We start from the raw sequence: 15337 nt of genomic DNA, 5'->3' as shown, positions 1-15337 counted from the left end.
AGAGAGAGAGAGAGAGAGAGAGAGAGAGAGAGAGAGAGAGAGAAAGAAAGAGAGAAACATCAATGTGAGATGATCAGTTGCCTCTCAAATGCTCTCCAACCTGGGATCGAACCCACAACCTTTCGGTGTATGGGATGATGCTCCAACCAACTGAGCCACACCAACCAGGGCATACTATGTCACTTTATACAAGGGACTTGAGCATGGAGACTTGGATTTTTGATAGCTGGGGGAGGGTCCTGGAACCAGTCCCCTGTGGTTACATATGAAAAAGCTAACTTTGGTAGTGCTCAAGTACCTCCTGAACTATGGGTTTTCTTTGTTGCTCATAAAGAGCCTTGGTAACAATTGGACTTGCTCCTGCTTTCATTGTAGCCAGGAGTGAGATCATAACTAGTCTGTGTATGTAGGCATACCTGGGTGTATATATATGTGCGTACAGATGTATGCATGCGTGTGAATGTAAGTATTTATGCACTATGTAATTTTTAAATTCCTTCTCCTATCCTAACAAGGAAGGGGTTATTTCCCCCTTTATTTTATTTTTTATTGCTGACATTATTACAGATACCCCTCATTTTCACCCCCACCCTTTGCCCACCTCCACCCAGTCTCCACCAACTTGGAAGAGTTTTAATGAGACAATTGGATTCATTGAGATTTTTTTCGTTCTAAAATAGTTATTTAATAGAGGGAAAAACATGAAATAAACAAAAACCCCAAGCAAACAAAAAAGGATTCAATTAAAGTCATAAATGAAAAACAAAATCTATTATTTTTATTTTATTTTTTTCCGGCTTTATTGGAGTATAATAGACAAAAGAGTTGTTAGGTATTTAAAGTTTGCATCATGGTGATTTGATATATGTACATGTTAAGAAAGGATTTCCTCCATCTAGTTAATGAGTAATCAATCACCTCACATATTTATCTTTTTAAAAATTATTATTTTTGGTGAGAACATATACATTCTACTCTCAGCAAGTTTCAGTCATGCAATAAATACAGTGTTATCAGCATGGTATCACTTATACATGGAATTTAATACTGTTTTTGGTGATAACATTTAAGTTCTACTCTCTTAGCGAATTTCAGTTGTGCAATGCAGTGTTATCAGCATGGTATCACTTATACATGGAATCTAAAAAAAAAAAAAAAGTCAAACTCATAGGAATAGAGTAAATTAGTCGTTGCCAGGAGCTGGGAGGAGAGGGGGACAGGGAGAGACTGGTAAAAGGGTACAAACTTTAAGCTATAAGATGAATGAAATCTGAGGATCTAATGTGTAAACGTCAATCTTTTATAATTTTATTATTTTAAATAATTATTATTTTTTGGCAAGTTAATTTCCTCAGTCATTTGTAACACATTGAAATTGTGACACATAAGAAATTTATGAAGATAAATTAACAAAATACACTTTGACACTTTAAAATAGCTAGCAGAAATGATCTCACCTTTCAGAAATGTCTAAAGATAGCCTTTATTTTCGCAGCTATCGCACACTGGGGAACTTTCATCACATTGAAGGTGTGGTAGTTTTATACAAGTTTTAGATGTTCATGGAGTTGAAGTTGATGGTCACTGTGTCATCTATCCTCCTTAGTGTTCTCACTGAACCCAAGTTTCCTGATGCCCTTCCATTTTCTAACCCCTCCCCCAACCCATTTTCTCTGTAGGAACTGGGTGAAATTGTAGTGCCACCCAGCCAGCGTGGCTCAGTGGTTGAGCATCGACCTATGAACGAGGAGGCTATGGTTTGATTCCTGGTCAGGGTACATGCTTGGGTTGCAGGCTTGATCCCTAGTAGGGAGTGTGCAGGAGGCAGCCGATCAACGATTCTTTCTCATCATTGATGCTTCTATCTCTCTCCTCTCTCTTCCTCTCTGAAATCAATAAAAGTATATTTTAAAATTTGTAGTTCCACCAGAAAAATACATGCATACCTTATAACAAAGATTTCTTATTTCATGGTCTATACAATGACTCACAAGCACGCTTGTTTATGAGCACTTACTGTTGGAATAGCTCACTCAGGAATTTTCCAAATTAAGTAGGCATAAAGTACACAAAGAATAATACAAATGGATATTATCAGTGGAAGGGCTTCTTAGGAGACCTCAAAGTGTGACAGTCTTTGGCGGATTTGCTAAGATGTACAGACTGTGAAACTGGTTTTGTCGGCACTCTAAGAATGGACCCATTCTTAGGAATAGGCTCTTATTAACCGCAGTCACAGCAGTGTTGTCTAAAATCGGAATACCTACTCGGTCATCTGTGATGATAAATCTACTTTCTATCACTCTTATCAACATAACTAGTACATTCTCCCTATAGGGACACATATGAGGGGGCAAATCATTATCTGAAGGTTGTCTGCTTAGGACCACTGTGATTGATATATATGTTTATTTTCACACACACACGCATATATTATTTCAAAGAGGGAGAAAGAGACAGAAACATCAGTGATGAGAAAGAATCATCGATCAGCTGCCTCCTGCATGCCCCACAATGGGGATCAAGCCCACAACCCAGGCATGTGTCCTGACTGGGAATCGAACCGTGACCTCTTGGTTCATAGGTCGGTGCTCAACCACGGAGCCACTGTGGCTGGGCTAGAGTGATCCTTTTAACACCTGTCATATCATGTAACCTCTGAGGTATCACAGTTTAGCTTGAATCTGCTGTCTAAACACAGGGATATGTAGGATCACAGTACTACTACATATTTACTCTTGAAATGAGAGTGAGTAGCACCATTTGCATGACCATGCACCGGATATGTAACTGGGGGTTCTCAGATTTAATGTCTATGTAGAAGACAGTGTTTCTTAAAGGGAAAGTAATAAAAAATTCTAATTTGAAGCTTATATGTATTATTGAAATTCAACAGTGATAAAAGCAATTGTTTAGATTTTAAACCCAACAAAAGATCCTTTTGTCACCCTAACCGGTTTGGCTAAATGGATAGAGCGTCTGCCTGTGGACTGAAGGGTCCCAGGTTCAATTCCGGTCAAGGGCATGTACCTTGGTTGCAGGCACATCCCCAGTAGGGGGTGTGCAGGAGGCAGCTGATCGATGTTTCTCTCTCATCGATGTTTCTAACTCTCTATCACCTCTCTCTTTCTCTCTGTAAAAAATCAATAAAATATATATATTTTTAAAAAGATCCTTTTGTCAAGGACTCCTTGAATGACATTGCTAAAGATTACGAGCACATGAGATATTAAAAAGCAGATCAGCTGTTAATCAGTTTTACTATTGTTTTTAAATTCTCCACAAACACTGTATCCATTTATTACCTGTATCCAGGGTGGATAATTCACATTGCCACCCCTTAGTATACTCCTGGCTTGGGCTTTATCCTGGATGTAACTGGGAACCATTAAAACTTTTTCAGTAGGAAAGTACATGACAGTTGAGAACTATAAATTGAGCATTTGTATTCTGATCTTGGTTATTTATTGCTTGAAGGTAAAATCTAGTTGATTTGTTTTTAATGTCCCATTTTTCTAACTAGATTGTCGTGCCTTATAAGGCAGGAGATGTGTTTTTACTTATTTGCTATTCTTTATAATCTCCTGTACTATCCTTTATATTCAGTAGGTGCTCAGTAAATACTTGGTGATTTCCAAGCAGATTCTGAATTATGGGCTCTATGCTATACTGCAGCGTAGAAATGAACGTGAACCTGGGGGGAAGGCTTTCCTGGTTATTCAGGAAAGGACCATCTCTTAGCCATATCAGAGCTGAGTGAAGTCTGTCTCTGCTCTCTCTTAGGATTGACCATAAGTGGTTGTCTTAGAGATGTGGCAGGTCTTTCTCACATCAGAGACAAGGAAAGCTTTAATATTTTTATATAAATTAATTCTTGACTGTCCAACTAGTGATAAAATATACAGCTAATCAAATAACTTTTGCCATTTCTCATTAAACAACAATAACAACAAAAATACAAACATATGCATAATTACAAATTGTATCCAACACCTTAACCATATTTCTGTCTTCCCACCGAAAGGACAAAAGATGTTCTGGGGGAATTCATTTGGATATGATTCATTTCATGTAAAATGTCTTCCAGATTGCATCAAAATGAATGAAATACCTAGGAATAAATTTAACCAAGGAGGTGAAAGACCTGTACACTAAAAAACGATAACACCCAGATGAAAGAAATCACAAATACTAGTAAGTGCAGAGATAGCCTCTTCTCATGATTAGAAGATTAATATTATTAAATTTCCATAGTACCCAAAGCAACGTACCATCAGTGCAATCCCTATCACAATTCCAATGGTATTTTTCACAGAAATAGAACAAACAGCCATAAAATCTGTGCAGATGTACAGAAGACCATAAATACCCACAACAATCTTGGGAAAGAAGAACAAAGTTGGAGGTATCATGCTTCCTGTTTTCAAACTATATTACAAAGTTACAGTAATTTTAAAAAGTATGGTATTGGCATAAAAACAGATACATAGATCAATGGAATAGAATGGAGAGCCCAGAAGTAAATGTATACATATATGGTCAATTAATTTATTACAAAGGAGCCAAGAAATGGGGAAAGGACAGCCTCTTCAATAAAAGCATGAAACTAGGCCACTATTTCACATCATACACAAAAACTAACTTAAAATGAATTAAAGACTTGAACATAAGACCTGAAGCCATAAAACGCCTAGAAAAACAACAACACATAGTTGGTAAGCTTCTTGACATCAGTCTTGGTGATGATTTTTTTTTTTTTGATTTGACAAAAGCAGAGACCATAAAAGCAAAAATAAACAAGTAGGACTACATCAAATTGAAAAGTTTCTGCACAGCAAAGGAAACCATCAACAAAATGAAAAGGCAACCTCCCAAATGGAAAAGAAATAGCTTCAAATCATATATCTGACAAGATGTTAATATCTAAAATATGTAAGGAATTCATACAACTCAATAGCAAAAACCCAAACAATTAAAAAATGGGCAGAGGATCTGAATAGACATTTTTCTAAAGACATTTTGTTGGCCAAAAGTTATATGGAAAGGAGGTGCTCAACATCACTAATCACCAGGGAAATGCAAATCAAAGCCACAATAAAGTACCCCTTCATACCTGCTAGAATGGCTATTATAAAAAAGACAAGAGCTAGCAAGTGTTGGAAAGGATGTGGAGAAAAAGGAACCTTCTTGTGGGATTGTAAATTGGTGCGGTCACTGTGGAAACAGTATGGAGGTTCCTTAGAGAAACTACCTCAGAACTACCACATGACCCAAAATTCTACTTCTGGATATTTATCTGAGGAAAACCAAAACACTAATTTGAAAATACATGTGCACCCTCATGTATCTGCAGAATTATTTACAATAGTCAAGATATGAAAGCAACCTAAGTGTCCATCGACAGATGCATGAGCAAAGAAAATGTGGTACACACACACACACACACACACACACACACACACACACACACACACACACAGATGAATATTATTCAGTCATAATAAGGGAAGAAATCTTAGCATCTGTGACAACATGGGTGGAATGTGAGGAAGCAATGCTAAGTGAAATAAGTCAGAGAAGGACACGTACTGTATGATCTCACTTATATGTGAATCTAAAACAAAAACTGAACTCATAGATATAGAGAATAGATTAGTGGTTGCCAGAGGCTTAGGATGGGTGAAATGGATGAAGGGGGTCAAAAGTCCAAATTTCCAGTTATAAAACAAGTCCTGGGATGTAATATGCAGTATGGTAGTTATAGTTAATAATGCCGTATGGTATGTTGGAAAGTTGCAAAGAGAGTACATCTTAAAAGTTCTCATCATCCATAGCTGGTGGATAGTGTCGGCCCCGGGACTGAAGGGTCCCAGGTTGATTCGCATCAAGGGCATGTACCACAGTTGCAGGATCAATCCCCCACCGCAATCCGGGCATGTGCTGGAGGCAACCAATCAATGTGTCTCTCTCACATCGATGTTTCTTTCTCTCTGTCTCTCCCCCTTTTTCCAACTGTCTAAAAATCAATAACCAGATTTATTACATACAGCGAGTCAAATCATTGTTTTGTGGTTATCATTTTGCAATACATACAAATATTGAATCATTATCTTGTATACCTGAAATTAATATAATGTTATATGTCGATTACATCTCAATAAAAAAAGAAAAAATATTATTCTAAGCAAAGCTTCTTTCAAATTCTGTTCTGGAAGGTGAATACAAATATTGACTTCACTTACATTTCTATTTAATACTATTCTCTTTCATAATACATAACAATGCATGCTGCTTTTGTGGTTTGAAACAGTATTTGCATCTCCTTCCAGAGGGGAAGCTACATATGAATGTATTTTTTAAGTATTATGATTTAGGATACTATATAGATTTCAACTAAGAGCGTGTCTCAGGAACACAGGGGCTTATATAAAAAAAATAACCATTGATCCACAATCAGTCTAGTTAGACTTTTAAAAGGAACAAGAACTCTTTCGACTATCAGTTTCCTCATCTATAGAATAAAGAAGGTGGATTAGATTGTCTCAAAAGCCCTTGGAGATATAAACTGCTACAAATCAACAGAGAACCATTTTTATATTAGAACTCTTAATGTACAATTAATGGTTCCTTAGTGATTTAAAGAGCTTTTATGTCAGTGAAAACTCACCAGTGCAAAGCCTCTTACATTATTCTGGTTTTATTCCATTTGTCATTATAATAGAAGACCATTTCCAGTCTCATGAGAACATCGCTCGTGGTTAGACAATTTAAGATTTTTTTTTTCCTCTTTATATATGGCAACACGAGAGGCCGGGAAACTCACTTAACCGTGATCCTGTAGTTTACAGTGATCTAGTTTTCTTCAGATGTTGGCAAGATCTGGATTGTCTAATAAAATGGGTTACAACTGTTTTCAATTTGATTTTTTCTTAACTGGATAAAAAAGTGATTTGAGACTCCTGACAGAAGTCTGTTCTGTATAGTTCCCAACTAGTAATGTTATGATACATGGTAATCCCTTTGTGAAACCCTCGTAAATGGTGATGAATTGGAAACAGTATTAAGAGCAAATCGGAGCCTGCTTATATTCCCTACCACTAGAACACACTTGCCTTATGAAAATGCAACTGCATTAGAAAGGCTTCCATTTTCATAAGAATGCCTAGACTTAGCGATTTCCATGCACAGCTGGTAGACAGTAGGATAGACTTCCGGTGATGGTGTATCATACCTTCTCTCCCTTGGGTTTGAAGGAAAGATATATTTGAGATGTATTATACTTTTAAAAAAGGGTGTATAAACATTGGTTTTTCTTCCATTTCTGCTTAACACTGTTGCATGGCATTGTTAAAGTTGAGATACTATACAATTCTTGTTTTCTAATTATTTTCCTCCTTTTCAGTTGAGAATTATTTATGGCCACATTGTGTGTCTTGCCCTTAAAACAAATACTCTGTCCATTTCTTCGGTTTCTCTTGTCCTTTGTTCTCTTTAGTCTCCACATCAGACATTATCCTCAAAATTACTGTCAATCAAATTTGTCAAATGCTTTCTCAGACAAGTCAGTCCTTCCCATTTCCTTGAGTTAGGCAACCATGTTGTATGTTTAAGATATAAAAATGTCAACAGTCTGGTTATTAATATACATGTCCTATTTGTGGTCCATTATTAGTTACAATCAGTCTGATTTCTGTAGCCATAGGTATATATTTGATGAGCAGAATGAGCCATACATTTTAGTTTAAACATGATATATCACTCAGAATTACATTTTTCAAAATTATGGCCTCAGCTTGTTTAGACAATTATGTTGATATGTTTTATTTCATGTGTACAATTCCAGGTGCTATATAGCATTAAAACTTAAGGAAATACATCTTTTTATTTATGGGATAATTAACTGTAATGCATAGATTTGTGGGGGGGGGGGGTTTCTGTTCAATTCATCTGTGATACCTCTACAAATTTTCGTTGTAAAATACCACTTTCATTGTACTAGTATTAGTCCTCTGCTTAAGCCCTTCCATGATTTTTCACTGGGTCTTTGGAATAAAATCCAAATGTCATGGCCTGCTTTGTAACCATACATAGTCTGTCCTTGACATAAGCTTTCAACCTCATCTTCTTCTTCCCCCCCTTTTCTGAACACTTAACATTCATGTTCCCAACACATTTGAAGTACTCCAGTTTCTGTGTACTTTTTCAGGCCCCCACTTCACTTCTACCTAAAATGACTTTGCCTCTCTTTGTCATTTACAGAAATCTTATCTGACTTCCATGGATAATTTTTTTCATTTTGCCTGTCAATTGAATTGAGATATTCAATTAAGGGACAAGGAGGGAATATAGTTGGAAAGGGAAGAAAACATTTGACTATCTTCTGCTTGGCAAGTACTGTGCTGGACAGTGAACATATGTTATTTCAACAAGGGATCCCTGTTTCATGAATTCCCATACCATTCTTTTATTTATGAAGACATCATTGTTATCATCATTGTGACCACCTTCATGGACTTTAGTACTAGTATATATCCCACCTTTACCAGGGGTAAAGCATGCCACTTGGTTTTGAGTATAAACAGATGAAGGAGGTAATGGTTCTTGGTCCTGGAGGAAAGGCAGGAAGATTTGTTAAAAATAATGTGGAATATGTGCAAAAAATTTAGTAAACACTAGTTCTCAGTTGTTAGTAAATACTGATTAAAATTATGCTCATCAATACTTAGTACCAAAAGAGTGCTTGAGCAATAAACATTTGTTTTGTGAATGAACAGAGTTGCCTTCCATTGTTAGTTATATGAGAATATATCTTAGTCACTTTCCTCATCCTTGAGGACAGAAAACAGGCATACTTTTTATAGAGAGTGAAGCGATTGCAGTATTTGTTGTTTGATTGATTGATTTGTGACTACCGCTATTGAAATTTAAAAAAAAAAAAAATGTTTTTGTTTATTTTGAACTAGAGGCCTGGTGCACAAAATTCGTGCACAGGTAAGGTCCCTAGGCCTGGCTGGCGATCAGGGCCAATCAGGTCCCCGCCTCCCTGCCTCCCTGCCTCCCTGCCTCTTCCTTCCCTCACTCCCGCAGCGCCATGTTCTGCGCCACCCCCTGGTGGTCAGCACACGTCATAGCTAGCGATTGAGCTCCTGGTCTCCCAATTGAACTCCCAAGGGGACAGTTTGCATATTAATCTTTTATATATATAGACTAGAGGCCCAGTGCACAAAAATTTGTGCACTTGGGGGCGAGTGGGGTCCCTCAGCCTGGCCTGTGCCCTCTCGCAGTCTGGGACCCCTCGGGAGATAATGACCTGTTGGCTTAGGCCTACTCCCGGGTGGCAGAGGGCAGGCCCAATCCCTAGGTGCAGCCCCTCATCGGGCTCAGAGCAGGGCCGACTGGGGAGTTGGGGCGCCACCCCCTGTCATGCACAGAGCAGGGCGGATCGGGAGGTTGCGATGCCACCCTCAGTCATGCTCAGGGTAGGGCCGATTGGGGGGTTGGGTCACCGCCTCCTGTCACACTCAAGGCAGGGTCGATGGGGAGGTTGCGGCGCCACCCCCTGTCACGCACAGAGCAGGGCCAATCAGGAGGTTGGGGCGCTGCCCCCTGTCACTCACAGAGCAGGGCCCATCAGGGGGGTTGGGGCTCCTTACCCTGTCACGCACAGAGCAGGGTCGATCAGGGGGTTGGGCGCCGCAGCCTGTCACACACAGAGCCACAGGGCGATCAGGGGGTTGGGGAGCTCCCCCCATCAGGCACAGAGCAGGGCTGATCAGGGGGTTGGGGCGCCTTCCCCTGTCACAAACAGAGCAGGGCGGATAGGGAGGTTGTGGCCCCACACACAGAGCCGCAGGGCGATCAGGGGGTTTGGGCACTGCCCCCTGTCACGCTGATCCCGGTGCCAGGAGGCCTCGTGGCTTCGCTGATCCTGGTGCTGGGAAGCATATTACCCTTTTACTATATAGGATAGAGGCTTGGTGCACGGGTGGGGGCTGGCTGGTTTGCCCTGAAGGCTGTCCTGGATCAGGGTGGGGGTCCCGCTTGATTGCCTGGCCAGCCTGGGTGAGGGTCTGATAGCTGTTTGCAGCTGGTCACACTCCCTTCAGGGTGGGGGTCCCCCACTGGGGTGCCTGGCCAGTCTGGGTGAGGGGCTGAGGGTTGTTTTCAGGCTGGCGGGTGACTGAAGCTGCCAACTGTTCCTTTTTTTTTTTATTCTGGGCCAGCTTTAGCTCTGAGGCTTGGCTCCAGCTCTGAAGCCTCTGCTGCTGAAAGCAGGTATCTGGTTTGTCTGGGTTCTATAATCGAAACACTGTTTCAACTCCAGCTCTGAGATCCCGGCTGGCTGAAAGCAAGTTTCTGGAGTTTGTTTAGATTCTATATTTGTAACAATGTTTCAAACTGCAAGCTCAGAGGCCGGCAGCGGCAGGCAGGGAACGTTGGTTTCCTCCGCCACTGAAGCAAGCAAGCCTCATGTTCGCTTCAAGCTGCCTGGCTGCCGGCCGCCATCTTGGCTGGCAGTTAATTTGCATATCGCCCTGATTAGCCAATGGGAAGGGTAGCGGAGGTATGGCTAATTACCATGTTTGTCTTTTATTAGATAGGATAGCTTGACTGTAGCTTAATATTCAGCTCTGTTCAGTGTTTTATGCATAATTCTAAGGAAAATTGTTTACAATATATTGTCTTGAAGGATATATGAACCAGAGAATGATCTAAGGTAGATTAAAGATTCACATGATTTAGAATTAATTGTAGTAAGTTTGGCTAACCAGCACCTGTTCAGGCATGCAGTTTTTGTTGAATAGGAAATTGTATTTGCTGCAGACACATCTGTGAACTGAAAGTTTTCTTGTTCACAGTGAGGCATTAAATTCCCTTTTAGAACCCAATTTCTTAACATTTTCCAAAAGACTACTTTTCAAGAATACACTACTTAAATTGGCTCTAACCTGAAGTATTTTTCTATTTTTTAAGAATACAATGGTTACTTTTTCTATTATCTTTGGTATTTATTATAAAAATGCATATTTTGCTGGCATTGCCATTGTGTTTGAATAATATACTACAATATATGTCACAATATATAATGTATAATTACAATATACAATAATTTATATATCTAGTAGATTGAAATTGGATTTGATAATTTCCTTTTTTTTATAAATTGGATTTTGAAAGAAAGAATGGAGAGAAAAGAGATCTTTTGAGAAATATAAAACAGACTGTACTATCTCTGCATGTTTCACTTAACTGGTTTTAGACACTGTCGTCTTGTTTTGAATATATTATTCCAAGACAGAAAACTTGAAATTTGACTGTGAGCTAAACTAGTATTTTACTCTGAATCTACTACAATAACTGGATGTAGGAAAAGGTTTGTCTTTGCTGTCATGGAAATAGACTTCACACCCGTGAAGGAAGTACCTGAGTCATGTGTTTAACCAAAGCCAACTTCTGCACCTGGAAGTCACAGTGGCATGAAATTTTAATGTTTCTGATGTCACTCACACATCTCTTTTTCTCTGATAGGTGCTAAAATGGGTAGAGGAAGCAGTGCAGGCCTCCAAAGTCCACCTCTTATCTACAGATCATCTGGAACAGGCTGTGAACACATGGAAAATCCCTTTTGATCCCAGCCTCAAAGAGGTGACTGTGTCCCTGAGTGGCCCTTCTCCAGTGATTGAAATTCGCAATCCTTTAGGTGAGAAATACCAGCATCATATAATAAAATACAAAAGCTGTGAAAGTTGAAAGACTTTTTGCACACTTATGTTTGTTAATTTAATGCTAACTTGTAAATAAATTAAAAAATGACTAGGGAAGATGTGTAAAAATAAACCCATTTTTTTAGTCATAGTATTGAATTAGCATGTGATTTTAAAAGCTAAAACTTCTAATAATGTAAATAGATCAGAGTTAGTAACTTAATTGTACTAAACTACCCCCCAAAAATATATAAGTTGAACCTAAAATTATGTTTTTGTAATCTATGAAGAAATATTTCAGTATTTTGTTATTTTTAAATGAATCACATGAAAAAACTCTTAAAACAACTGTCTAATTTTTTACTGATTATTTTCTTGATAAAGTTTAAATTTTCAGATGACAGTTGTTAAAAAATAAATTTATATTTTTATTAAAGTATTAATTTACTTTGCTTCTATATGTTAAAACCCCAAGATTTGGCTTGATTCCATTTCTGGTCAAATATTAAGATAAGTCTTGCATTTTTCAAGTAATCTAGTAAAGACAGAAACCTTATTTTTCCTAATATTTTCACTTAGAAATATTTTTTACTTATTGACATTTGCAAAACATTTTTATTTCCATTTGGCTTTAGTATATGATACATTCTTTTTTTAAAAAATGACTTTTAGAGATAGAGGAAGGGAGAGGGATAGAGAGATAGAAACATCGATGAGAGAGAAACATCATTGATCAGCTGCCTCCTGCATGCTCCCTACTGGAAATTGACCCAGTAACTCAGGCATATGTCCTCACTGGGAATTGAACCTGTGACCCCTTGGTTCCTGGGTAAAGGCTCAACTGCTAAGCCACACCTACTGGACTATGACACATTCTCTCTCTCTCTCTCTCTTTAATCTATTTGTGACTATTTATAAATGTGAAGGGAGTAACCAGCTTTCCTACTTCATTTAATTTGAGTCTTAGAAAGTAACTAATACCTTAAAGAAAGCAGCATAAGAAATTGTCCTCAAAGGCCACATTCACACTAGCAATCAAATTGAAATTTATAAAGCAAGCGAAACCTTTTTCTACAGGTTTTGGCCTTATACGTTGATTTGTCTGGCGATGTAGCATTCCACTGTCATACATCCATGCCACCCAGGAATGATTACTACCTGGGTACTTCAAAGTACCTCTACTCAATGCATTATGTTTCTACTACTTTTAAAGTCATTGACATTGGCACTGTTACTTAAAAAGTGATTAATTATTATAAAGCTTTCGATACAAACATAGGATCCATATACTAGTATTTGATTTGTTCATGTAACTGCAGGAGTAGTCCATAGGAGAGCCGAGAGTGAAATGATAACTAAACTATAATTTAACTCCAAATTTTCTTTTTTTCTCTCTCTCAAAATCCAACTCTAAATTGCTTCCGATAAGTCTCAAATCAATAGGAGGTGGTATTACCCTACTTCATTACACTCCCTCCTTTAATTGTTCCTCTGACAATAAAAGCCTCCTCCTGTGCTTTGTGGAACCAGTTAGGGTTTTATACTTTGTGCAAAGATATGCCTTGAGTGATCTCCAAAAAGACATTTATGCTGGTTTGCTGTTTTGTCATCTATTAAATATAAGTGTCCCTCTCGACTGCACATAATTTTCAGTAGCCATAATAATCGTTATCTAAGATGACTTTGGAAACATGGCTATAGTCTGCCAATTGTTATTCTCATTTTAAGATCAAATCAGCATAGCAAATGAGAATCCGTTACTTCCGTTCCAGTGCCCAGCAACCCTAAACTTAAGTTCTTTTTGTATATAACTAAAATAGTGTTTTGAGCTATAGAAACAAATGTCCATTAGGTAATTTATAGTGGAAATGTATACAGCTAATATACCTAGCTGAAAGAAAGACTATGCTTGTTAACTTTATGTCTACCTTTCAGGGAAGCTGATCAAAAAGGGATTTGGCCTGAATGAGCTATTGAATATCCATAACTCTGCCAAGGTGGTGAATGTGAAAGAGCCAGAGGCTGGATTGTGGACAGTGAAGGTACTGTTATTTGACAAAGTCTATTTATTACTTTATTTTGTGTCGGCATGTTCTCTAAAGTGTGCACAATAGTTTACTTATATGTTCTCTTGCAATCATGGACAGTGCTTTTACTAAGAAGCAATCTACATAGTGCATTTGTTGGTCTCTTGGTCAATTGAATTTGTTAGTGTTAAGTTTTGATGACCACGAAGACATCAGTGCCACCCCAAATACACTTAAAATTCTCAGTTAGTTTTCCTGTCACCAAATCTGTAGATTGGTTGTGTTATCTACCTCCTGCCTCTAAAGCAACTAGAGAAGGAGACTGGAGAGAATAATGGTTAAGGGGCATAGGCTCTGGTGTGGAAGCCTGGGTTGGAATCTCAGTGCCTCTAAAAAGCTGTATTGCTTTGGGGCCATAGCTTCCCTGTGCCTGGCATTCCTCCTGTGTGATGTGGGGGTGTCAAGATTAGTCCTTTATCTTATTAAATTGTGCGAGAATGAAATTAAGATGACGGAAATAGACTGCTTAGCATAGTTCCTGTTACAAAGCAAGCATTCAAGTACTGTTAGCTATTGTTATTTGACGGGTCTCCATCCATTGTTTACCACAACATGGTACTTGTTTCCTAGAATTACCTTTAAGTAGTGTATATTCATTCTAAGAAAACATTGTACTTTGGCAATCTGGAGAAAAGAACACACAGCCGACATTCAGGATATCGGGATACCATAAACCTGGGATCCAGGTCTGCAAATGGTGTGTGTGACCCTCTGTGGTAGATGTTCTGAGTAACATATTTCTCAGCCTTTTTCGTGTTCTCTGGCCTACTTCCAGCTCCAATGTCTGCATTTCTGCGTCTGCGAGTTTTTTTTTCCAGAACAAGAGAAGGCTGTTCTGCTGGGGAATTAAACCCCTCAGGAAAGCTGTGAGCCCCACAGGGATAAGCTCCAGTTGTCCACGTGGGAGCAGGATGAACAGCACACCCTTAGTGGTCTGCATTCCTCCCCAGGATCACTTCCCTTCTTCTTGTCAGCATCCTTTGCACCTCCCAAATAAACGACTTGTTCCAGAGTCCTTCTGGGACAACTCGAATGAAGATGCCCCTTGCAGCCTTTTCTCCTTTGCTGTCTTGGCTTCCCTACATAAGCCGTGGGATTCCTGGGCTCATGCTTTTAATTAGAGAGCTGCTGTGAACGTGTGGGGGGTGTTACACTCTGCACATTGGAAGTGCCCCTTTTGCACTTCAGTTTTTGTTTTCCTTTTCTTTTTTAAGAATACTTGAAATTTCCATTGTAACTCCATTCAAATCCTAGAATATCCGTTCTTTATTCTCAGAACTCTGAGCTTTTGTAGGAAAAGTAGAAACGTAATATTGATTTTTTTTTTGGGGGGGGAAGGTGGATAAGATGGGATAAGGGTGTAGGTAAGAAGGCAATATGAAATAATAAACTCTGGGAATTTCTTACTGAATAGACTGAAAATGACCCCATTGTATTTACCCAGTTCCTTGCATATAGTAGTTGTTCAGTAATTATTAAGCGCATTAGATTAGCAACAATGAAGTGTTTTGCTGCTATATTTTGGCAAATTTGATGTGATAGTTA

The 15337-nt window shown here is 38.7% G+C and overlaps 1 protein-coding gene across 1 annotated transcript in view; it reads left to right on the top strand.

The window, feature by feature from the left end:
* Window positions 1-15337, top strand: part of HMCN1 (hemicentin 1) — a 377912-nt gene that overhangs the window by 137874 nt on the left and 224701 nt on the right. Inside the window, exons 5-6 of the mRNA XM_036343707.1 lie at window positions 11530-11701; window positions 13641-13747. Of these exons, the coding sequence (XP_036199600.1) occupies window positions 11530-11701; window positions 13641-13747 (279 nt within the window). The remainder of the gene's footprint in view (window positions 1-11529; window positions 11702-13640; window positions 13748-15337) is intronic.

Source organism: Myotis myotis, unplaced genomic scaffold, assembly GCF_014108235.1.
Source record: "Myotis myotis isolate mMyoMyo1 unplaced genomic scaffold, mMyoMyo1.p scaffold_m19_p_18, whole genome shotgun sequence".
NCBI lineage: Eukaryota > Metazoa > Chordata > Mammalia > Chiroptera > Vespertilionidae > Myotis > Myotis myotis.
Note: the sequence above shows the minus strand (reverse complement) of the source record. Positions and strands in the feature narration are given on the sequence as shown.